General features: G+C 41.6%; 2 protein-coding genes across 3 annotated transcripts in view; one reads left to right on the top strand and one right to left on the bottom strand.

The window, feature by feature from the left end:
* The window catches only part of LCA5L (lebercilin LCA5 like), a 38,499-nt gene extending 33,509 nt beyond the window's left edge, over positions 1-4,990 (top strand). The window contains exon 7 of the mRNA XM_003419023.4: positions 4,260-4,990. Within this exon, the coding sequence (XP_003419071.1) occupies positions 4,260-4,990 (731 nt within the window). The remainder of the gene's footprint in view (positions 1-4,259) is intronic.
* Positions 4,720-24,999, bottom strand: GET1 (guided entry of tail-anchored proteins factor 1). 2 transcript variants are annotated; one of them, XR_010321064.1, is made up of 7 exons: positions 24,844-24,999; positions 21,377-21,542; positions 20,647-20,714; positions 19,173-19,287; positions 17,323-17,449; positions 9,448-9,542; positions 4,720-4,958 (listed from the first exon to the last, which is right to left on the bottom strand). XR_010321064.1 is itself a non-coding variant. In XM_003419022.4 (5 exons), the coding sequence occupies exons 1-5, from the start codon at positions 24,943-24,945 to the stop codon at positions 17,376-17,378; spliced, it is 525 nt and encodes a 174-aa protein (XP_003419070.1). In that variant the 5' UTR covers positions 24,946-24,999; the 3' UTR covers positions 15,671-17,375. The 2 variants fall into 2 exon arrangements, 1 of the variants encoding a protein (XP_003419070.1); XM_003419022.4 differs by lacking the exons at positions 4,720-4,958; positions 9,448-9,542 and having other exon boundaries at positions 15,671-17,449.
* Positions 25,000-25,236: the final 237 nt, after the last annotated feature.

The raw sequence follows: 25,236 nt of genomic DNA, 5'->3' as shown, positions 1-25,236 counted from the left end.
GAGGAACCCTGGTGGCACAGTGGTTAAAGCAGTCAGCTGCTAATCGAAATGTCGGTGGCTCGAAATCACCAGCCACTCCCCGGGAGAAAGATGTGGCAGTCTGCTTCCATTGAGATTTACAGCCTTGGAAACCCTATGGGGTCACTATGTGTCAGAACTGACTTGATGGCGCCGATTTTTTTTTTAAATATACATTTCATTAATAATTGGCTAGGTCTAAAATTCTAGGTTGGACACAATTTTCCTGCAGAAGGCACTGTCTCTTGTTTTCATGATGCGTTACTGCTAATGAGAAGTCGGCTGAGACCCCACAGGGCCACAGAACAACTCCCAAGGAAAGGTCAGCTCCTGATGATCAATCCATTCCCAGAGTCCCCCCAGGGCCAGGGTGGGGAGCCCTTGTTGAACACACCAGGCATTCCAGAGAGGCCCCAGTGGGGTCACACTTTAGATGGGGGGCCAAAGACCTGACAGACTCACCTGCAAAGCCACCATGTCTGGCAAGATTTGGCAGAAACAAATCATGAATCACTCTTCTCAGTTCTGTGGTTTCTGGTCTACTAATGTTTTCCATTTATTTTTCAGTCACCTTTAGCAATTCATATTTTCCTAGAAAGCTATTCATTCAACAAAAACTTTTTCTGTCAGGTATTGTTCTAGGCATTGGGGATACAGCAGTGAACAAAAAAGCCCTCTCCTTGTGTGCGAGGAAGCAGACATTACACAAAATAAGCACGGTAGATATGGATGAGTGCTATAAAGGACAATAGGAGAGGACATGAAGGACTGAAGTGGGTGAGTGAGGTGACGCTGAGAAGATGGCTTCTAGCAAAGACTTGCCGGGAGGGGAGACAGGTCCACATGGATACTGGGGGAAAGCATTCCAGACAAGGAATGTCCCGCAGGTCCAGAGGAGGCGGAGAGACTGGTGAAGGGGAAGACTGTAGGTCGGGTAAGGATTTGGGTTTTGAGCAGCAGTGTCTGGATCTGCCTCCTAGGGCTGGTGTGAGATGAGGGCAAAGGCAGGGAGGAGGCTCCTGCCATGACCAGAGCAGGAGACAAAGGTGACTCGGACCCAGGTTGGGAACACGTGTATTACCAAATTTCTTAGTATAGTTATTCATACATTTTTCTAATTTTTTTTTAAGTCAAATCTGTACATTCCCTTCATTATTCCTGGTATTTGTTTTCCCCTTGATAAAATTTGCTGAAGTTTAGTCTATTTTATTGGTCTTCTCAAATAATCTATTTTTTGTTTCGTTGATCAAGTCTACTTTTTTCTACTTCATTAACACCTTGTTTTATGCTAATTTATTATCCCTTGTTGTCTTTCTTAGTTTTTTAATGGAATGCATGGTGTACTTATTTTTTAATTATATTTTCAAGTGAAATCATTTTTTAGCCATTAATCTACTTTTCTTTGGATATTAACCAAATCCTATAGTTTTTTAATAGTATGTTCTCTTCATTATTTACTTTTAAATAGCTTGTAATTTCATGACAACAATGAGAGAGATGGAGAACAGATTAGTGTTTGGGAGGCCGCGGGGATGGTGGTGGGGAGGGGGTGATGACCATAAGGGAACGGCACCAGGGAGATCTTTGTGGTATGGAACAGTTTGGTATCTCGATCGTGGTGGTAGTTCCATGAATCTACACGTGACTAGATAACTGAGAGCTCCACACGTCCACTGTGCCGATGTCAGTTTCCTGGTTTTGATGATGTACTAATGTAAGCGAACTGGGTGAAGGGTAGGCAGGACTTCTCTGTACTGCCTGTGTAATATCCTGTGAATCTATAATTATTTCAAAACAAAAAGCATTAAAAAATAGTCTGCACTTTCCATTTTGATTTCTCCTGCAACACAGAAATCATTTAAAAGTCAGGCTTTGTTGCTTCCTTACCTAGTGAGCGATTTCTGAACAGGGCAAATTAAGTTCTCTATTAAAACATATATATGTTTTAAGAGAGAGAGAAACATAATTTTGTCTGTTTTTCTTGTTGTATTTCCAGTAGTTTTTATGAGCTATATAGCCATGTACATTTTGTACTCTCTGGTGTTTAAAAGGAAACCCTGGCGGCGTAGTGGTTGAGCTACAACTGCTAACCAAAAGGTCGGCAGTTCGAAACCACCAGCCACTCCTTGGAAACTCTGTGGGGCAGTTCTACTCTGTCCTATAGGATCACTATGAGCCAGAATTGACTCGACAGCAACAGGTTTTGTTTTGTTTTGTTGTTGGTACTTAAAAACCCATGACTATACCTCTCTGTCCTTACTTTTTCCTTGTTACCATTAATTCCTAATTTTAATATTGCCACAGAGCTTGGCTGGATTTCTTTTTTCCCATTCCCAATGGGACCTGGGTTCAAATAGGAGACTAACACATTCAACTCTATTCTGTCTAGTATTTTTAAAATTCTAATCCTATTTCTGTTCTTCTAGTGGTTTCCTTAAAATTTCAACAAACATATTTAAATGTGGTTTTTACTGCCATCTAGAACTAAACATGTGATGATGGCCCAGGACTGAACATGTTTCACCGTTACACAGCAGGTCGCTATGAGGAAGAACTGACTCTGCCGCCCCTGACAACGTAATTTCCCTCATTCCTCCAACCAAACAGTCCTTCAGTAGCTTTTACACTCTTCTCTCTCCCTACATTCTGCTCTTGCCTTTAGTTATTTTAATAATCCATTTTTAACATTTGCATCAAGCATCACACAGCATAATCTTAATTATTTAAAATTGACTATACTTTTTTATACATTTTACTGATTTCTTGGCTCACTACTATTTCTTGAAATGTGTTTCTCTTGCTTCCATTTTTATTTTCTGGGAGTATAAATGAATAATTCTATTTCATAAAGTGTTCACGTGTGAAAAATTTCCAACTCTGCAATCCAACATTTGCCCCCCTTCTCCCTCACAAAAGGCTGCCATTCAGATTTATAAATGATGGCCTGGGCTCATCAGCTGACAGGTAGTCAGCCGTGGGTTTCTTGAGAACACCTGCATGTCTATTCCTGGAACAGGTCTCTCCTCTGAAAGGTGGCTGACCCAGGGCTCTCTGGCACAGGGGCTTGGGTGGGGAACAGGAGGGCAAATGTGTCTTTAAACAGCTTTTTCATTTAATATACTGTACATTTCTTTTCCTGTCTGTCCATGTTTATTCACCTGATTCTTGATTACAGTTGCCTAGAGTCCCACAGGCCGCACATGCCATAATACATGTAGCCATTACTCGTTTAAGACGCATTTAGGATCTCCGTGTTACTAAACCACAATGACGTAAGCATCATATACTTTGTGTATTTTTGTAGGGCTTGTTCCTAGGAGTGAAGTTGTTGGGTCTAGGGTATGTCCATTTAAAATTGCCCCCCACATATATAGTAGCAGAGGCTAAGTACTCAGTATGAGCACAAAACAGAGGGTGGCAACAGACATGCAGTTTGGGCCGGACTCTTCCATCCTGAAGGCCACTGCAACGACTGATGGATGCTCTGGTCTGGTCTGGATGGCACCAAGAACCTCTAGTTGTCTTTAGCTGAAGGCTGCTGCTGCTAAATTCTGCTACTCAGGTGGCACCTGGCACAATGAGACACTCGTTGACATGGAAATTAAATAATGAGTTAAGAAAGGCAGCATGTCTTTGGAAGGGTTAACAGGCAGACTTTTGGCATTAGGAAGTCATCAAGCTCCAGACTTAAATGAAACTCTGTTAAGCATCACTGCTGTGTGATCTGTTCATGGATACTGCAAGAGATAAAACATCTCTTCTGTGGAAAAATTAAAATTTCCCTCCTCCCCTCACCAAAAAAAAAAAAACTATCAATTTATGCTCCCACCAACAGGGAACAAAAGTTCCAATTTCCGCGAACTCCCACCAACCCTGGAAATCACATGCAAACCGGGTAGGTGAAAAACGTTCTCACTGTTTTAACATCATGATCATATATCCAGCTAATAATGCCGAACATCTATTAATAGCCTTACTGGCAAACTCTATTCCTTCTTCTATAAATATTCTTCTTTTCAGCTGTTTTATAATTCCCAACTATGTGGCATGTTCTAGGAAAGTATAAGATTTCATGCTTATTAACACCACCTTTCCCTAATACAAGTGTTTTTATATATTTATGATCTTTTCTGTTCTTTTAACGTGCTTGTCAGGAGGTATAAGTCTGCTAAAAACACCATCTTAAAATGGAAATCCATTAGTTTTAAAGACCACTAAACTGTCTATTTTTCTAATAATAGATTTATCAAAGGAAGAGGTACATCTAAAAGTACAAGCACCTGTGGAGAATATTGACAAAAGACAAAAAGAGAAAAAGGAAGATCATGAAAAGAAAATCACTTTAACTATAGAAGAACAAGAGCTACCATCAAAAAGAATTCAAGTAACTCATCCTGAAGAGGAAAGCATTCATGAAGACAATATAGTAAAAGAAAAGTCTAAAAGAAGTATACAGATAAATGACATGGATGAGATACCTGGTAAGTATATTGTTCCAAACGTCAGGACACCTTTTCGACAAAGAAAGCATTATTCATTCACAGAAACGATTGAAAACTTGCATCACGGGCTTCCTACTTCAGGTGGACCAGCCAATACAGGCATCACGAGAAACAATCATAATACCTGCAAACAGCACTGTAACATAGAACTGAAGCCAGAACATTCAGCGAGCGGATACGAGCCCTCTTTTGGTAAGTCTTCCAGAACCAAAGTAAATAATACAGCTTTGAGAGATAAGAAAAGCAGTCTGATGGAAGAACTCTTTGGATCAGGCTATGTCTTAAAAGATGACCAAACAAGTCCTGTTGTTATTAAAGGATCTGAGGAGACTTTGAAAAGTGAGAAGATACACCATCTACCTCCCAGTCAGGCATCTGCCAACAATGCTTTTGGAGATTCTAAAATAACTGTGGTAAATTCTCTTAAGTCATCTTCACCTACAGAAGGAAAAAGAAAAATAATTATTTAAATATAATCATTATCCTAATACATTCTGGTTCTTATGTGCCTTTAATCTTATAATTTTAATATGTGAGTTCTTTACTTCAGTGCTTAAATTAACTCTGGATAATTAAGGTTTTACTTTATTGCCAATCTAATTATAAAAATCCATTGTATATTAGCCAATGACAATATTTTAAATACTAAAAATTATATCTTTTTTCTACAAGTGAAACATGTCTTTTTTTTTTTTTTTGAAAACTCCTTTACTGTGAAGCTTTACTGTTCTATGGAAATCCACAGCCTGTTAAGTCTAAGTTAGTCAACCCGAGACATAAACATCGCATGCATATAAGAATTTTATCAGCAGTAGAGCTGCATTTTAACTAAAAAACATGGATGCAGCTTTGAAAAGGGACATTAAGTTCAGAAGACTCTCTATTTTAAAACAAAAATGCACAGTAATTACCAAGCTTGGTTGCATGAAAATCATTTTTGAGTGTTTTCTTATGCAGCTAAACTGGGCGTCTAAATATCCTGCCTTCATGGGTGACATTTTCCTCATATACACTTAAGATCAGTACTTTTTATTTAGGTTTCTCATATACTTTTATCGTTACCTTTCTTTCTGTTAATCTTGTTTTAAAAAATAATAACATATCAGTGTTATTAGTGTTCACTCAAGGTAGCTGCTCAGTCCTAATTAAATAAATTACACTTAGAATATTTAATATTAGGGCTATATAATGTTAATCGGTTAACTGACCTCCATTTATTTATAAAAGCAACTTATTTATAATCGAGGCCATAACTATTTCCAAAGATGTTTATGGGTTGGTATGTAATTTTAACATACTTTTTTTAAGTTGACAACAGTAAACTTTTAAAAGAGAGTGAAAGTCATGGTGGGAGAAGAATTCTATCTGAAACCAAAGATGAGATAAATACTATAATCTTTGATCTTTCTGGAAACCACGGTAGAAAAAAAGAGAGGGAGGGAAGAAAGAGATGAATGAAAGAAGAAAGGAAGGGAGGGAGGAAGAGAGGAAGGGAATTAAGAGTTCTCGCCGGCCTATAGGGGGAAATATGCAAACACACATGAAATGACAAACCTGCCGGTGTGACAAACTAGAGAATTTGAGCATCAGAACAACCTCCAAAGCACACAGGACAACACTCATAGTCATCCCAAGAAAAAGAGTCTAAAAGGGAGTCCCTTTCCCACATAATGCTGAGACCTCTGGGCTCCCAAGTTTAAAGAGGTCCAGGTGGTAGTATCCCCAAGGCAGTAGAAATGCAAATTCTCTCTGGAGGAACCTATCTTCAACCTGGGCCTCAAGCTATACCACAGATAGTTAAAGGGGGAAAAAAAAAAACTTCCAGTCAAAAAAATCACAAAACACAAGATAACAAGGGACTAAGAGAACCAACAGGAACAATAGATATCAGATTCAGACCTTCAAAGACTTTGGTTATTGGAATTATCAAGTACAGAATATAAAATAAATGTTTAAATAATAGAAGTCTTTGAAAATATGGACGAAAAGATCAAGAACTATAACAAATGACCAAACATATGTGACAAAGAACTCAGAAGACAGAAGACATTTTAAATAAGACATATATAATTTAAATTAACTCCATAAGTTTAACAGCAGGTGAGACCAGGATGACAGAGTAAAGTAGAAGATAGATCTGAAGAAATTATCAATATTAAAGTACAGAGAGACAGAGAAAATATGAGAAGGAAGTTAAGAGACATGAAGATTACAGTGAAAGGTCCAACAAACATCTAATCAGAGTTCCTAAAGACAGGGAAAGAAAAAAAGCAGCAAGGCTAATATCTAAAAAGAAAAAGGCCAAGAAATTTTCAGAACTGACAAAAGGTACCAATCCACTAATTCAGAAAACTCAATGAATTCCAAGCAAAATAAACAGAAATTAAAAAAAAAAAAAAAAATCCCTTCTAGCTAGATCACGATGAACTGCAAAACACTGAAGACAGACATAAAATCTTAAAACCAACCATACAGAAAAAGACAGCTTCTCAGGAACAACTGGACTTCCAACCAATTTCTCAATAACAATATTAGAAGCCAGAAAATAGTAGAATAGTATTTTCAGTATGCTGAAAGAATAGCTGTGATCTTAAAATTATATACCCCGCAGAACTATCTTTCAAGAATAAGTACAAATCAAACACTAAGAAAAATGAAAACAAGAAATTACCACCATCAGAGCTTCACTAAAGGAAATTCTGAAGCAGGGATCAGTAAACATTTTCTGTAAAGGGCTAGACACTAAATGTTTTAGGCTGTGCAGACCATACAGTCCCTGTCACAACTACTCAACTGCACCACTGTAGCATGAAAGAAGCCATAGACAATATGTAAACAAATGGACCCAGCTGTGTTCCAGTAAAACCATATTTACGAAAACAGGCATCAGAGTGGATTTTGCCTGTAGGCTGTACTTTATCAATCCCTGTTCTAAAGGATAAACTTCAGACAGAAAATAATCTGAGATGAAAGGTTGCAAGAGAGTGGTAAACCCATAATTCTAAACAAACATTACTATTTTATACAATGGATCTCCTGTGGGATCACAATAAAATAAGATACAACTAAGGCACATACAGCATATAAACTCAGAGGGGGTGAAGTTAAGTTCTCTCATGGGTCTTACTCTGCTGCAGAGGAAACTATTAACTGTAATTTTCTAGTGTAAGCACTAAAAGAATAACTTCTGCTATGGGTTGAATTGTGTCCCCTAAAATACATACTGTAAATCCTAAACCTCTATACCTGTGCATGTGATCCGATTTGAGACTTTATTTATGTTATGTTTGTTATGTTAATGAGACCCTGTCAGTATAGAGTGTGTCTTAAACCAATCACCTTTGAGACATAAAAAGAGCAGATGAGGCACAGAGAAGAAGGCACAAGTGGGAGGGAAGATACACACCATATGAAGATTGCCAGGAACCACGGACCTTCCCCTAGAGCCTCCAGAGAGAGAAAGCCTTCCCCTAGAGCCAGTGCCCTGAGTTCAGACTTCTGGCCTCCTAAACTGTGAGAAGATAAATTTATGTTCTTTAAAGCCACCCACCTGTGGTATTTCTATTACAGCAGCACGAAGAAAATAAGACAATTTCCAAGCATATGGGGGAGGGGAGTAGGATGTATGAGAGGGATGTGAAAACACAATCAAAAGGCAAGAAAGAAAAGGGAAACAAAAAGGTGGAACAAATAGAAAATATAAAGTAAGATGGCATAAATAAATTCAAATACATCAGTAAAATCAATTAACTGTAGGTGGACTATACCAAAACCCACTGCCGTCAATTCCAACTCATAGCAACCCTATAGGACAGAGAAGAGCTCTCCCATACAGTTTCCAAGGAAAACCTGGTGGATTCGACCTGTGGACGTTCTGGTTAGCAGCCGTAGCTCTTAACCACTATGTCACCAGAGTTTCCTAAGTGGACTGTATGTTACAATTAAAAGACAAGGTAAGACAGGATTTTTTTTTTGAAGATAGCTATATGCTCTTTATACAGACATACCTAAGCCACAGAGCTACAAAAGCTGAAGGTTAAAAGAATGAGAAAAGGCATATCAGGCAAATATTATCCAAATGAAAGCTGGTGTCTGTAGGTATCAGAAAAAACACACCTGAATGCAAAAATCATTACTAGAGATAAAGAAGGTCACTACAAGGCAATAAAGCATTCAGTCTAGCAGGAATATATAACAGTTATAACCATACAGGCATTTAACAGTAACTTGAAAGTATATAAAGCAAAAAGTGACAACTACAAGGCCACATCATAGTGGAGGATTTTTTCACAGTCAGTCAATAGATCAGCAGATTAAAAAAACCATCAGGAAACATAAAAATTTGAATAAGACAGTTGGCAACCTTGACCTAATGGACACATACAGAGCACTGAATTCAACAACTGCAGAATTTTTATTTCTCATCACGTGGACCATTTACAAAATTTTGTTCTTACATATTTGAAAGTTGTGGGAAAATGGTAAATTCTTACATTAATATGCCAACACTGGCTCTAAAAAAAGATAAAACCTGAATAACCCTGTAACTACTAAATAATCGTTAAAAATCTTCCGACATCTCCGGAGACATCTAGGTCAACTGGCATAACGTAGTTCATAAATAAAATGTTCTACATCCTACTTTGGTGAGTCGGGGTTTTAAAATCTTGCCAGCAGCCATCTATTGGTCCCATCACATTCAGAGCAAAGGAGAATGAAGAAAACCAAAGACACAAGGAAAATATTAGTCCAAAGGACTAATGGACCACATGAATCAAAGCCTACATGACCCTGAGATCAGAAGAACTAGATAGTACCTGGCTACCACCACCAATGGCTCTGACAGGAATCACAATAGAGGGTCCCAGACAGAGCGGGAGAAAAATGTAGAACAAAATTCAAATTCACAAAAAAAGACCAGACTTACTGAGAGACTGGAGGAATCCCCAAGACTATGGCCCCAAGACATCCTGCTCAGAACTGAAGCCACTCCTGAAGTTCACCTTTCAACCACAGTCAGGCCTATAAAACAATAACATACATGGGGAACACACTTCTTAGTTCAATCAAGTATACGAGACCAAACGGGCAACGCCCACCCAAAAGCAAAGACGGGAAGGCACGAAGGGGCAGGAAAACTGGACAAGTGGACACAGAGAACCAAGGGCAGCAAGGGAAAGGGGGAGAGTGCTGACGTAACCGAAAGGGTTAAACTGTTCCCTCTCCTGAAACATAACCCACAGGGCTAAACTATCCCCCCCCCCTTCCCATCACACCCAGGCTCTGTGAGTTCCTGATTAAAGGCATTCTGTGTAACAGCCCAAAGTCGTCTGCTTGAGCTCCTCTGCTCAAGGCCACTTCACTACCCACTGCAACCCCCCCTCCATTAGGACATGAGCAATAAGTCACAAAGCTGTCCTTAGATAAACCCCATGTGTCATAGCCTCAAAAAACACACGCCCCCCCAGCCACCATATTACACTCCCCACTGCACTCCATACACGTTAATTAGTTCCTAGAATTGTCTGATTATTCCCAGAAACTTCATGAATTATGCATAAGTTCCCTAGCCCAAACCCTATAACTGCCCTAGAATCCCCAACCTCGGGGAGCTTGATTTGAGACTTAGTCTCTAAGCTCCTTGCCTGACCAGCTTGCAATAAAGTCTACTTTCTCCTGCTGAAAGACCTGATGTCTCTCAACTGACTTGAGGGGTCGCACCGGGCAGGACCCCCCCTCATTGGGTTACACTGACACATTGTGGGGATGGCAACCAATGTCACAAAAATGATGTGTATAAATTTTTGAATGAAAAACTAAATTGCACTGTAAACTTTCACCTAAAACACAACTAAAAAAATCTTCCAGCAAAAATAACAGAAAACCCAAATAGTTTCACCAGTGAGTTCATTGTATATTCAAAAAATAATTCAGATCTCAACCTGTTCCAGAATTTGGGGGGGGGGGGGGCGGTGAAAGAAACACCCTCTAATTCATTTTATGAGGCTGCGTCACCTTGACACCAATACCTGATGAGGAAAAAGACAAGAATACTCACTCTCCCCACTTCTGTTCATCATTGTACTGGAGGTCCTAGCCAAAGCAATAGGTAAAAAAAGGAAATAAAAGACATCCAGGTAGGAGAAGAAGTAAAACTATATTTGTAGATGACATGATCTTATATATAGAAAATCCTAAGGAACTCCCCCCTCACACACACATAATTAGTACTGATAAGTTCAACAAGGTTGCAGGATATGAGATCACTATACAAAAACAACTATTTTTATATATTTCCAATGAACAATCCAAAAAAGAAATTATGAAAAAATCCCGTTTACAACAATAGCATCAAAAAGAATAAAATTCTCAGGAATAAATTTAACTAAAAAAGTACAGAACTTATACTATAAAAACTACAAAATACTGTTGAAAGAAGTTAAAGATTTAAATAAACGGCAGAACATCACTGTTCATGTACTGGAAGTGTTAATGTTGTTAAAATGAATTACTCTCCAAATCTATATAGATTCAGCACAATCCCTATCAGAATCCCAAATGGTTTACTTGCAGAAATTGACATGCTGATCCTAAAATTTATATGGAAATGGAAGGGACTCAATAACCAAAACAATTTTAAAAGGGCATAAAGTTGGAGGACTTACACTTCCCAATTTCAAAACTACAAAGGAATGGTAATCAAGACAGTGTGAAACTGGCCTAAGAACAGACATATAGATCCACAGAATGGAACTGAGAGTCTAGAAATAAACCCAAGTGTGTCTACAGTCAATTGATTTTTGACAGTAGTGCCAAGACAATCATTCAATGGGGTGGGGGGGGTCTTTTCAATAAATGGTGCTGGACAACTGGATAGCCATATGCAAAAAAATGAAGTTAGACCCCTATGTCACCTCATGTATGAAAATTACCTCAAAGGTCCTAAGTGTAAGAGCTAAAATTTTAGAAAAAAGCATAGGCATATATCTTTGTGACCTTGGATTTGGCAATGGATTCTTTCTTATACATGACACCAAAAGCAACATGGCCAGTATCTTTTATGAATATGGATGCAAAAATCCTCAACTAAATACTAGCGAAAACACATAGGTAAATCTCTGTGATCTTAGAATAGGGAAGGGTTCCTAAGACACAAAAAGGATAAATCATTCAGGAAAAGGATAAAGTTGACTACGAAAAAGATCTCTTCATCAAAAGATCTAAAACAACTCAACAAAAAGACAAACAACTGAACTGCAAAGTGGGCAAAGGACTTAGACATTTCATCAGAGAGGATACACAAATGGCAAACAAGCACGTGAAGATACTCAACATTACTAGTCATTACGGAAGTGAAAAATCAAAACCACAATGAGGTAACACTTCACACCCACTAGGATGGCTATAATTAAAAATAAAAACAAAGAAACCGGAAAATACCTAGTACTGATAAAGATGCAGAGAAACTGGAACCCAAGTGGGAATTGGGTTTCAGCCTCTGAAGAAAATAGTTTGGTGGTTTCTCAAAAAGTTAAACAGAGTTACCATATGACCCAACAAATTCCATTCCGAGAAACTCCTCAAACAAATACATATTCATAACAGCACTGCTCGCAATGGGCAAAAAGCAGAAACAGGCCAAAAATCCATTAACAAACGAATGGGTAACTATGGGTCTACCCATGCAAGGAAATATCACTCAGCCATAAGAATGAATGAAGGACTCACACATGCTACAACATGAATGAACCTCCAAAATGTTATGCTAAGCAAAAGAAGCCAGACACAAAAAGCCACATATTGTATGATTCCATTTATATGAAATATCCAGAACAGATAAAAGCCTAGAGGCAGAATACAGATTGGTGGTAGCCAGAGCTTGGGCAGGAGGAGGGAGGGAGGAAAGGAGAGACCGCTTAACGGGCATGGGATTTTACTTTGAAGTGACAGGAATGTTTTGGAACTAGAAAGAGGCGGTGGTTGCACAGCACTATGAATGTACTGCCATTGAATTGTTTGCTTTAAAATGGTTAATTTTATGTCACGTGAATTTCACCTCAAGAAATTTTTTTTTTTTTCTTACATCTGTACTGAAAACTGAATAGAGGGGCCCCAAACTTGGAGATCTGCTTCACATAAGGCCAATAAAGACTTAGTATCCACAACATACAGAAAATTACAAACCAATCAGAAAAGGACAGTCTAACAAATGGGCAAAAGACATGACCTGGCATTTCAAGAACAGAAATAGATGCTCAAGCTTATTAGTAGTCAGGCATGCAAATAAAGTCACCATACTGCCCATGTGGTTGACAAAAATTTAAAAAGAGAGGATCAGGTGTTGGCAACAATGTTGATCAAGAGGAGCTTTATACACTGCTGATAGAAGCGTATATTGGTTCAGCCACTATGGAAAACGTTCTGGCATTATCTAGGCAAATTCAACAGGCCCATAACTATGGCCCAGCCATTACAGTCCTAGGTATGTCTAGCATGGCACCCGGCACCAGGACTGAACATAACAACAAAACATTGGAAACAACCCAAATGTTTATCCACAAATAAATACACTGTTTATATAGTTGTATTCTATGTAGTGAAAATGAGAAAATCATAGCTACACACAACATGGATGAATCTCAGGATTGTAATATTAAGTCAAAAAGCAATTTGTAGAAGAATGTATCTGGTATGACTCCATCCATAAACAGTAAAAAACCTGACAAACTAAACATTACATTGCTTATAGATATAAATATGTGATAAAACTATCAAGAATATGAAATGATAAACAACATTCAGAGTGGTGGTTACCATGGATCAGAGGAGCACATCGAAGATTTCAAAGGTTCTTCTCCTTAGACTGGGGTGGTAATCATAAGGATTTTCATCGTATCCTTATTCTTTAAAACTTATGTATTTTGAATATTCTTTTGTACCTCTCAATACTTAATACAACCAATTTAAAAGAAAGATATAAGAAGAGAATTTAGAGAACGTAAAGGGATGAAGTTACCCCACCCTTTAAAACCAAACCAAGCCCGTTGCCATCGAATAGATTCCAACTCACAGCAACCCTACAAGGACAGAGTAGAACTGCCCCATAGTTTCCAAGGCTGTAATTTTTACAGAAGCAGGCTGCCACATCTTTCTCCCGCCCTTTAGACTCTTGAATATCCTTATCCGTAATATTGGCAAAAGCTAGACAATATACAATTTAAGATTAATGCTCTGGGTGTTGATGTAGGGATCCATACACTTTTGATCTCAAATACTTAAGCACAAAAGCTGACCCAAACAAGGAGGGGATGAGCTAACGGCTCTGGGATCCAAGTTTGCAAACCACCCACCAACTACCAGCACACGGTGGACTCTGCTGAGGTGCCAGGACAGAGGCGACCATAAGGATCCATGCTGCAGGGCTTGTAGAGAACAGCACCACAGAAACTCTCACGACAGCTATTAACTAAGAACGCCTCAACTATGAAAAGAATATACTCCCTGCCAGAGGTATACCGTGGCCCTAGTGGAAAATCATTATGTGATGTTTTTAAGCTAAATGTTCCTGGGTACTGACTCAAGATATGCTGAAGGGGTACAAAAAGCTTAAGGCACAGTCTCCTGCCCTAAAGGCACCTACAGCATCACTGGAAAGAAAACCTTTCATCACAAAAAAGGTTCCAGAACGTTAGAAACATTGTTTAGTTTCTCATGGAACTATTTCCACCTATGTTTTTTTTTTTTGTGTGACTCTACCCTAAGGTTTTCATGTACACACTTTAGCGGCTGCCCTGTGGTGCACTGGTTAAAAGCTGAGGCTGCTAACCAAAAGGTTGGCAGTTCAAATGCACCAGCCACTCTTTGGAAACCCTATGGGGCAGTTCTACTCTGTCCTATAGGGTCACTACAAGTTGGAATTGACTCGATGGCAGTGGGTTTGGTTTGGGTGTGTTAAATGATCTCTGAGTTTCAACACTATGTGTGATGTGTAGTATAGATGTTGTACTACAAATCAGTTATATAGCTTTTAGGTGCTCAGGTGAAGAAGGGAATAAGGAAGAAATCACTGTCATCTAAGGTGGTCAGAGAAGACTTTACAATCTCAAAACTCTGGTATACATAAACAACAACAATGTAAGTTGCCACTGAGTCAATTTTGACTCATGCCGACCCCATGAATGTCAGAGTAGGGCTGTGCTCCACACGATTTTCAGCGGCTGATTTTCCCTAAGTAGATCCCCAGGGTATCTTCCAAGGCACCTCTGAGTGAACTCAAACCTCCCAACTTTTGGTGAGCAGCTGAGCGCGTTAACCCTTTGTAACACCCAGGGATTACAGAATATAAAGGGGGAAAAGGAAAACCCCAGGAGACCAGAAAGCCCCTCCAGGTCAAAGGAGAGTAACTAGTTTGACTAGCATTCCACCACTTATATATACAGCCCTGGTGGTGCAGTGGTTAAGAGCTCAGGCTGCTAACCAAAAGATCGGCAGTACAAATCCACCAGCCGCTCCTTAGAAACTCTATTGGGCAGTTCTACTCTGTCATAGGGTTGCTATGAGTCGGAATCGACTTGACAGCAACGGATTTTTGTGTGTGTGTGTTATCAGCAACAAAAGATAACACAGGAGCACATTAATCCTGTGTAAGAATGATCATAGATTTGTACATAAAAAGATGTCCCTTCTTAATTTACCATAAAGATACAGCAAACCGAATTAGCATGAAAAGAGCTTCAGATGTATTTTAAATCAAGCAAATGTTTGCTCCCACATAAAGACCAATTAACTATATCTGATATTTGATAAGAAAAAATATAAAACTTTTAGCGATCCATAAACACCACACATATGTATAAAGAAATAAGGAACACCCAAATATTAACACCAGTAATCCTAGCTCTGTGAAATCACCGGAGGTTTTGCTTCTTTGTTCCTTTTCTGCACTTTCCACACTGGGTTAAAAAAAAAAGGGGGGGGGGCAGGAACGCGTGTTACTTTCCCCCCTCCCCAGGTATTCCTTTTATAAGTTTAAAAAAAAGAAATTAAACACACATCAAAATTCATACATGCACGGACTATCACTGGAAGCGTAAGAATGGAAACAGAGTTAACTCTGAGGAGTGAGCCGCAACAGCAGGACAAGACAGGGGTCAGAAGACACGCATTGTGTCCCTTTTTACGCTGCGTTTATTATCCATTTAAAACTAAATACAATTTTTTGAAGAAACATGACTTCAAACATAAAGAACATTTAAATTTCCTCTGTTCAATCATTAGGAATCACTGATGTATGTGGAAAGAAAAAGTTAACAGCTCTGAACTGTGACTCTTTCTCTAGCCTCAGGCCAGGTACAGGATGCACCGTACTGACCAGCAGGATGTCCCAGACTGTGCTGCCCCTGGCTGCCCGCTGCCTACTGCGGAACCTGTCCTTTATGGACTGCAGTCCACTGAGACGGGAGCCAGGCTTGTGCCCTCCAAGGACTGAGGAACCGTCAGAGTATTTCAGCCAAGGGACTCTAGACCTTGCTGATGCCCCATCTGCTATAACCTCATCCTCAGGATGGCTTCTCATCCTGTGCGGCTAAAACGTACCCTGTGCGGTGACAGAGACACTGGAAGCTGCGTCAGGGGCCCAAGTCCCGCGCGATGTCGTTTGCTCTAACTGTGGCTGAACCCCCATTCTGCAGCCTCTCCTACTGCTGAGTAAACAGTGCTGGGAAGCCCACAGCGTCCTGTGAATCCGAATTACAGGCAGCACCTGAAACCCACTCTGGTGGCCCTGCAGCGTGACAGTAAAGTACCACAGCACTCCGTCTCTTCACGGTATTATCAGCAGAAATAATAATGAGGTACGCAGTCTTTAGGGAACACAAGAATACAAATGCAATCCTTGAAAACCCAGTCATAGGCATTGAGCTTTCATGTGCTGTGGTCACCCACTTAACTACCGAAGACTCTACGCTTAGAAATCGGTCAGAACAAGTAAGTGGCTGTAGGGAAGGAAGTCACACAAGTACTTGCAAATATTTAAATTAGAAAAAAGTATTTTAAAAAATAGATTTAGCAGAATTATACTTTATGAGCCGAATATATATCAGTTCAGATCAATTTAATCGAGCTTCCTAGTTTTTTTTTTACTTTGTTCCATTGTACAGAGCATAAATATTAAATGTTTATAAAATACACTTCATTTTAAATGCATTAAATACAAAACAATTTGAGCATAAAACAATGCATTGTAGTCTCATGAATACATTTATAAAACACAATAATGAAAAATCAACAGCTCCCAATAAAAGGGCAATCCCATGCAAAGGCTTGCCCGACAAATGACATCTTATAAACAGAAGCAAAAGGCACAGGCAGCGTCAATTAGTGTTATTCTTCTGGTACTACTGCATGAGATTAAAGAGCAAATTTTCAAATTCTGGTAGTGGTATTAAAATTAAATTACTTTATAATCCGGATTAAAAACAGCACTAAGTTTTAAAGTACTTAAATTGTTAGAAAATTCTGACTTACCAGTTGGCAACATGAGGCAAAAATATGCCAAGAGTGCACATCACAAGGAACAGCAAATAGATGGCTTAATCTTACATTTTTTTTATAAATCAGGGATTATGTTGGTTGGAACACGTGTGTCATAAATTGATCTTTCTGGCTTAATGACAAGTGTACAAAATCCTGGTTTTTACAGAAGAATCCCATATAAAGTCCAAGAACAAATGTGTTCAACAAAGCAACTGACCTGTGCACTTTTGTTTCTTAAAAAAAAAAAAGGATAAATCAGATTTTTAACCTAATGAGCGAACATCCATTTAACGAGTCACGTAGCTGCATTCATCTTCCTTTTCAGCTGAAAGGGTGAAGCACAATAGCCACAACCTTGTTACAGACTAAAATCCAACAAGTAATCCCAACACCGCCTGAAAAGAAAGAAATTCAACATCAGAGAGTCTGCCAACAGTTCTGCCCACATTTCCTACCTGTTACGTTTAACTTAGGGGATGTAAGGGTATTTCAATTCCTTGTGAGCTATGTTGGTTAACAAAGACTAAGTGCTGATTTTCTGAGCTCCAATTCATTAGGCTTTCTAATGAATCCCAGGGCTGGGTTCTTATGAAGCAAGAGTCACACCAGACAACTGGTTTGTATTTCTCTTTCCCACCAGACAGACGTGAATCACGATTTATGATATTGATGGATGTAAGACCTCGAAGCAGGGACCACTTACATTTCCTTTCTCAGTGAACGTTATAAAGGAAGTAACGCTTACCCATTCCTTTCTCTTTTTCTTTTAATATTTTAATGTGTTTTAGGTGACAGTTTACATAACAAATTCCGTTCCCATTTAAAAATTTTTATACAAATTGTTCCATGTCACTGGTTACATTTTTCACAGTGTGTCAATATTCTCATTAATTCCATTTTGTTTGTTCTGTGTCTATTAATCTAGCTTCCCTGCCCCTCCTCAGCTTCTCTTCTTTGTTTTAGGGTGAACGTTGACCGTTTGTTCTCGCAGAGTTGATTATTTAAGGAAGCGCAGTATTCACGGGTGACAGTGTTTATTTTAGAAGCCAAACTATTATTCGACTGAAAGGTGACCTCCGGAAGTGGCTTCAGTTTCAAGTTCAAAGGGTATCACGCTTTTCTGGACTCACTGATAACTGAGAGCCATAAGCATCACACCGTCCGGTGGAGAGGCTGCAAAAGTGGCCAGTGGCTCAACTGGGATGCCTGCAAGGGGGCCTCCTGTCCTCTGAAGGCAGCACTGACCTTAGCATGCAGGGCCCCAGAGCAGAGGGCCTGGCCTAGGCCTAGCAAATGCAAAGCAAAGGAAAGGGGGCCGGGGGATGGCTCAATTGTAAGTCTTTAAGACAGTCATTCCCTTTGACTTAGTAAGGCACCTCCACCATAGTCACAAATTATAACCAAATATTAACTGACAAAGATATGTGCTGCAGCATTGTTCTTAACAGCAAAAAATCAGAACCTAACTGGATATTTTTTAACTATATAAATATCCTCTAATAGGGAAATTAGTAAAGTATGAGGTATCCAAATGAAGACCAGCCATTCAAAATCTCTTACAAAGAAGTTTATTGATACGGGCAATGGCTTACAATATACAGTGAAGAGAGGTATGAAATTATATGTGCCAGAGGACTTTAATGGTACAAAAAGAAAAAAAGGCAAAAAATACACCACAGCATTAAGAGGACTCATCCATAGCTAATGGGGTTCATTTTTTAAATTGTCCCAGTATTTCTAACCATTCTACAATGACATATACTACTTTTAACATTCAAAAAAGTTATCTTTCAGAAATAAAAGCATCAATTAATGTAGAGAGAAAAGGATGAAAAGCAGGCCCAGGATTTGGGAAACAGAGGTATTTCAACGAATGGGGTATCAGACTCCAAGTGCTGGGCGTGGATTCTGGAAGCAGACCTGAGTCTGAACTCTAGTTCTGCCACCTAACACTTCAGTGACAGTGGACAAGGCACTTCCCTAATCTTAGTTTCTCACTCCAAGAACTCTGCAAGGCTGAGGCACAAAGCCACTGCTCACTACAGGGTGAGGAGGATGATGATGTCAGGTCGTGAGCCTATCCATACTTTCCCGTTCCATTTTCCTGAACATTCTTACCTGCTACTCTAGTAGGAAACGCTACGAGGCGATCTAGTGGGGTTATCCACTTACTCGGCACCACAGCCACAGGCACGGAGTAATATTTCCAAATAAGTGAGATCATCAGGGCAGCCTGGAAAGACACTTCTGGTGAGCACAAACAACCTGCCAGTCAGGCAACAGGTAAGGACAGAAAAAGGGAAACATTAAAACCAATTATGGGAACCCCGGATTGATGACCTCAAGCCCTGTCGATCTAACCCGTACGCCAAAAGACATATATGCGTGGCCACTAATTTCCACTGTTGAAACCTTGAAATATAGTGTCTAATTAAAGGCTAGCTTGTCAAGATGTCTAGAATACACTGCCCAGCAATGGGGGAAGTCTTCCTAAATGTGTGTGAAATAGCGTTTTACTGACTTTTAGCGTGAACAACAGATACACACTATTTAAATCAGCTGACAAATAATACAAGGGCTCCTATAATACAGGCGTTCCTTTCTCATTGAGTATCTCCTTTGAGTAGCCAGACCATGCTAAATACACCTTAATGGCAAAGAAAGCTCTATCCCCCCTCTATCTAAGATCCTTGGAAAAACAGTTACCTCTCCCATCCACAGACGAGCATTAGTTGGTGTGAACATGCCCTCTGTAAGTTCCAATGGCAGGGAAAGAACCAATGCTGGCTTTTCCTCCTCGCCCCAGCAAAATTCCTTCAGTTATCCTCAGACCCCTGGTGCCCCGGAACAGCCCTCCCAAATCAGCAGACCTAAAAGAGGGCATCTGGCCTAATTCCTGTGTCTCAGGTGAAACCCACCTCTTGTCCAAGTAACAGTGCCTCAGAGCCAGTTTCTTAAAAATACTCCAATAACCTGAGTTTTTTGGAGTGGTTGCTTCAGTTCTTTCCCACAGTGAACAGAAGGTCACACACAGTGCTGAAACGCACAGATCATTTAAGCAGCCGCTAAAGCACTTCCACGAAAACCACAGGGTAAAGTCGAAGCGGAAGTGGGAACAACCTCGTGGGAAACTGAACAACTAAAAGACCCCAGACAAGAAAGCTGGGAGTTAAGTGTACTGGATTTTAATAACGAATTCCCTCTCTGAAGGGTAGACGGTCATTTATATGCTTGCTGTTTCAGCATACCAGGTAGCAAGTAATGGCTAACGATCAGCCATCTTGGAAAATCCAATGTTGAAATTGGCTTCTCTCACTTCATGCCCTAAAACAGCACTGGAATGAAAGCAAATATGAAAGATCTCCTGAGAAGTCACATCAGAGTTCCTTTGCTAAAAAGTCCCAATCTCAGAGCTCTAATTAACAGAAAGGCTTTCCTTCTCATCTTATAAATCTGCGGACTGCTCAGAGTCCCGGCTGGAAGGACCACATGCCACTGTAGCTCCAAAGGGGGAAGCCTGAACCTCAGTCCTAGACTCTGCAAGACAGTCCAAACCAGCTGAAAGACCCCTCTGACACAACAGTACACTTACTTGCAATACGTAGAAAGCAACACTTATAACCCATTTTATTTTGGCTAACTGAGCTGTCCGTGCTTTCACTGAAAGGAAAAACAGGATGAAATCATTTTATCACTCAGGACAAATGAAGAAAATATCCAAATACACAGAAATGTTATTTTCCCTTATAACATATTTTGATTATAAATGTAACCCTTGCTCAATATATTTAGGAAACATAGAAGACAATTTTTAAAAAGTCACCCACAACCCCACTGCACCATTACAGGCATGCGTCACTTAACGCCCAAGGTACGTACTGTGACATAGGGCGTTATGTGATTTGGACATCGTGCGAACACCCAATCGTATACAGGAGAGAGATGCACAGGATGGTAACCAAGCCTCGCCCAGCCTCCACCAGTGTGCCGGCCACCTCAAGGCGTGCCACCGTCTCCCTTCCCACATCCCTGCCTACCTCCCCTACCACCCCCTGGGCTTTAAACTCTTAAATTTGAAATAAGGTGGCTTTGAAGAAAATCTAAGAGGATCCCAGATGTTTCTGTGTTTAGAAAGCAAAGGTTCACCAGCAAATATTGAAAAAGGAATGCTTGTTACTGGGTTCCTTTCTAGACAAGAAAAATGTTTCTATCAACATCTAGTATATCCAAAGCACAAAGGAGCTACCCTAAGTTCTTCACATAAAGATTTCTCTACTAGGCAACTCTGAGGAAGTTTTCAGGACTGTAAGTGCCACCAGTACCGTGAGTTTTGAGCTTATCAGTCATCTTGTTGATCTTTCTTTCCAGTCTGGCATATCTGGCAAACTCATCCATCATGTTGACGGTGGACAGCTCTTGCTTCATATCGTGGATCTCCGCTCTCATCTGCGACTCCTGCTCTGCGTCCTTCTGTAGAACCCTGGACATCTGGCAGGGTGGACAGCTGCACTCAGCGCCTTTTCACATGGAGTTCACATCCCTCCCATCTCCACCACTAGCCAGTCTGACACCCCTGTTAATCGGGCAAGCCACCCTTCACTCAGCAGCCCCTGATGCCTTTCTCCTGCTTCCTGCACCAGCCACAAAACCAAACACCACCTCAGCGCTGAGTCACTATTCAAATCACGTATTTCCTTTTGAAGATATGCCCATGGATTGCTACAGTACACATCCCCAGGAGGCCCCCTCTTGTGCATACCCGCGGTTACAATCTCCGGGCACTAGGTGTATGGGAATGTTTTGACAGCAGCCGCTAGGCGGCGCCGGACAACAGGCATGGCAGGGCCGGGTCCAGTCCTCAGGCCCAAAAGGGCGCTCTGATGATCGTGTTTCTCATGGAGAGGGGGGGCTAAGGGGCTGCCAAGATGGCATGAGGTGAAGGATGAAGGAAAATGCTCGAGAGGCTTCTCAGCAACCAGCCCCAGTGAACAGTGATCATCACCAAGTCAAAGTCCCAAACCACCGGATGACGTGTAGGGAACACGGCATCACCTCTGTGATATCCCCCTGCCAAACACTAGACAGAAAGCCATTCTGTAATGTCACCAGCCTGTGACATTCAGAAACGACAAGATCATAAGTTAATGAGAGACCGATAAATCCTTCCAGACTGAAGGGGACTAAAGAGATATGCCACTAAATGAAATGTGTGATTCTGAACATGACCGACCTTTCTGCATTTCTAAAGAACGTTATTGGGACATTGACAAAAGCCTGGCCAAGATCTGAGAATGAGACGGCATTAGGTACCTGATAGCTCCAATGTCCCCCACGCTCCTGTCAGTTTATCGCACTGTGGGGGCCTGCGTGTTGTTGTGATGTTGGAAGCTGTATCAGCAGGGTCACCCATGGTGGACAGGTTTTAGCTGAGCTTTCAGACTAACACAGACTAGGAAGAAGGACCTGGTGGTACATATCTGAAAAAATTAGCCGTGAATAAAGAAGACCAAAGACGAATTGACACCTTTGAATTATGGTGTTGCTGATGAATACTGAACATACTACAGACTGCCAAAAGAATTAAATCTGTCTTGGAAGAAGTACAACCAGAATGCTCCTTAGAAGCAAGGATGGTGAGACTATGTCTCACATACTTTGGATGTGTTATCAAGAGGGACCAGTCCCTGGAGAAGGACATCACGCTTGGTAAAGCAGAGGGTCAGTGAAAAAGTGGAAGACCCTCAACAAGATGGACTGACACAGTGGCTACAACAATGGGCTCAAGCTTAACAACAACTGTGAAGATGGTGCAGGACCAGGCGCTGTTTCATTCTGTTCTACACAGGGTCACTATGAGTCGGAAGCGACTCAACAGCACCTAACAACAATGACAGCACCAACAGATGAAATTACTTAAATTAGGATCAAGTCATGCCTTGATAAAAATGGTGTTACCAACAAAGGGAAACCTGTTTAGGAAAGCCGACTGACTAGAGATGAGAGAAGTTATACAGCATGTAGAGACCGCATGAGAGCTTAAACACAGGTCTAAAGACAGGTCCAGTGCTCTTCCACCGAAATTATGAATAACCAGTGACCCAGCTGCCACGCAACAGCTCTGACTCACGACGACCCCATCCATGCGTGCCAGAGTAGAACTGTGCTCCAAAGGGCTTTCAATTGCTGATTTTTCCAAAGTAGATTGCCAGGCCTTTCTCCCGAGGCATCTCTGAGCAGACTCAAATCACTAAGCTTTCCTTTAGTAGCTTAACCGTTTGCGCCACCTAGGGACTACAGCCAGCCTCACAGGGTGCATGTCTAGACCTCAATAATCCCTTGTGACAGCTGATTAGCTGCAGAACACAGGTTTGGCACAGACTTGAGGAAGGTGCCTGAGATGATAGCAGGTTTACTTCTAACTTCCTTCATACCCCAAACATACACTCCTCACGACTCCATCTGTCACTGAGAAATTATGACCAACACAGGTTCTCTGAGCAACTGAGAGTTCAGTGTGGCTTCAACCTGCGGTGAAAGCAGGTGGGGATATCTAGGAAGAATGGAAGTGATACTGTGATGCTGCAAGACAGGCAGGGACCAGCTCTTCAAGGGCCTTTTATACGATGCTAAGGACAGACCTGGGGTATGACACCGCCAAACATATTAAACACCAGACGACATCGCCAAAGATTCTGAAGGTGGAGGGGGCTTAAGAGAGAATTCTTAAGCCTCAAAACAAGGGTAATAGGGCCCTAGAACAGAGCTTTGCATGTAACAGGCACTCAATGAATACTGGTAGAACATAACATAAAGCAGCAGATACCAGGTCCTATCCTAGCCACATCCCCCCACTCCCACATTTATATTCCTGGAAGAGAAAAGCAGGGAGAAATTAGCTTCCCAGGATAATGCCAGAGCTCATGCACCCAATCTTTGAAGGCTTAGTCTGAGTCAGTCCCTTACTCCCGCTGGTGATACAGAGGACACCCTTCCCCCACGTCAGCTCCTGATGTCCCATCCTCACCCCCACCCCGTCCAATTTGCCACCAAATCCCTATTCGTGGGAGCAGGCAGCAGAGCAGAACTAGGAGACTCACAAACCAAAGATCACATCTCCACCCCAACACTCACTAACTGGATGGCTTAGGACTACCATCTAAACTCTCTGAGCCAGGCTTCTCCTCTGGGAGGGTAAGGAAGATGATGGGATGACAATATTCACCTCTGACGGCAGCCGTGACCACTGGAGATGAGATAGCACATTAACTGCCTGGCACCACGCCCGACACGGTGCCTGTCGCTCCCTCCCTTCCTGGAAACAGGGCATCATATTGCACGGGAGTCTCTCTACGTCTGTCTCCCCACCCGACCTGGCACTGCACGCGAGGAAGGCCTGGGGCCTCCGGGAAACCAGGGACGCGGTGCTGGGGCCAGGGAAGCATGAAAGCGAGTGCGGCTGGCCACCGGGGAGGCAGGAACCCCAGTCTGAGGCGCGCCGCCTCCACTCGGGGCCGAAGACTGCAGCCACGTGGAAATGCGACCAAGCGCGGCTAGGTATTTCTCTCCCCACCCTTCCCAAGAAATTCCAGAAAACTAGATGGAGGTAAAGCTTCTCAGTTTTTAGACGTTAGCAGCTCATTTTTTAAAAATCTTTAAACAATGCAGAACCACCAAAACGCTTCTGAGGCCCGAACCCGGCCCTCGGGCGGCCAGTTTGAGGTCCCTGTCTACGCCAACCCCTCCACGGACTACTCCCCACCGACCCCGAGAAGACCAAGCAACCACTTACGAAAGAGGAAAAGGACGGGAGGAGGATCCTGAGAACATTGCACCCAAACACAAAGCTGAGCACCAGCAGCCACGCCCAGCGATCGGCCTCGGCGGCGCTCATCCCGGACGTTCGCGGCAGCGCCGGCACCGCTACGGCAGCTCCATGGGGACCACGCCACCGGCCGCGCCCGCGCCTGCGCAGTGAGGCCTGGTGGCCCCATAGCGGCGCGCTCTCGCGCCTGCGCATTGCGCAGCCCTCCCGAGCCCATTGGGGACGGGGAGGTGGGGACGTTTTTCCGGTCCCGGTGGAGAGGTTAATTCATCCCAGCATCCTCCTTGGCCGTCCGGGCTTCCGTAGCTCTCTTGTTTTACCTGCACCAGTTCCTCATATCCCTTTGGTACCACAAACACT

The sequence above is a fragment of the Loxodonta africana genome, chromosome 2, assembly GCF_030014295.1.
Source record: "Loxodonta africana isolate mLoxAfr1 chromosome 2, mLoxAfr1.hap2, whole genome shotgun sequence".
In the NCBI taxonomy this organism is placed as follows: domain Eukaryota; kingdom Metazoa; phylum Chordata; class Mammalia; order Proboscidea; family Elephantidae; genus Loxodonta; species Loxodonta africana.
This window is presented reverse-complemented; position numbering and strand designations above follow the sequence as displayed.

Excerpts from the sequence above, each read along its gene's own strand:
- GET1 (XM_003419022.4), bottom strand. The coding sequence starts at position 24,945 with ATGAGCGCCGCCGAGGCCGATCGCTGGGCGTGGCTGCTGGTGCTCAGC. Across the intron at positions 19,288-20,646 it reads TTGCTTTCTACGTATTGCAA|GCTGCCCTGATGATCTCACT; the intron begins GTAAGTGTACTG and ends GTGTCTTTCCAG. Across the intron at positions 17,450-19,172 it reads GTTTCCTACTAGAGTAGCAG|GCGGTGTTGGGATTACTTGT; the intron begins GTAAGAATGTTC and ends CTTTCTTTTCAG.